General features: G+C 61.4%; 1 protein-coding gene across 1 annotated transcript in view; it reads right to left on the reverse strand.

Annotated features, from left to right (window-relative positions):
- The window catches only part of GPR156 (G protein-coupled receptor 156), a gene marked incomplete at both ends in the record, with an annotated part of 14,015 nt that overhangs the window by 701 nt on the left and 12,830 nt on the right, over positions 1 to 484 (reverse strand). Inside the window, one exon of the mRNA XM_010285059.1 lies at positions 460 to 478. Within this exon, the coding sequence (XP_010283361.1) occupies positions 460 to 478 (19 nt within the window). The remainder of the gene's footprint in view (positions 1 to 459; positions 479 to 484) is intronic.

The raw sequence follows: 484 nt of genomic DNA on the forward strand, positions 1-484 counted from the left end.
TGTCGCTTGCCCCTGCCTGCGGCCGCTCCTCAGCCCCCCCCCCCGGTTGTGGGTGCAGGCAGGGGAGCACTGGGGCAGGTGCTTCTCCGAGCCGGGGTGCTCCCACCCATGCAAAATTTAAATGCACGAGAGCAGGAGGCTGGGGGCTTTCCTGAGACACAGCATCTCCCCTCTAAATTAACCGTGCTTGACTGGGCTGTGGGAAGCTGGCTCTCCTGCTCTTCTCCCTACATGTTTTTTTGAAACCCTCCAGATTATGCCTAAGTTTTGGCACTTTGGGGTGCAGAGTGATGTGACAAAACAAAGTAGCTCTTCCCCTCAGGAGGGAAGAGGCCGGAGGGGAAGCACCAGTGTGGACGAGGGCATACGGAAGGGCTTGCCGCCCTGCAAAGCCCTCAGCCCACAAAAGGGAAGGGGAGAAGCCGGCGTGGCCGAGGGGGGCCGGCAGAGCCCCCGTACCTCGGTGAGCAGCCGCTTCCTGGAG

The sequence above is a fragment of the Phaethon lepturus genome, unplaced genomic scaffold (assembly GCF_000687285.1).
Source record: "Phaethon lepturus isolate BGI_N335 unplaced genomic scaffold, ASM68728v1 scaffold31044, whole genome shotgun sequence".
Classification (NCBI taxonomy): Eukaryota; Metazoa; Chordata; class Aves; order Phaethontiformes; family Phaethontidae; genus Phaethon; species Phaethon lepturus.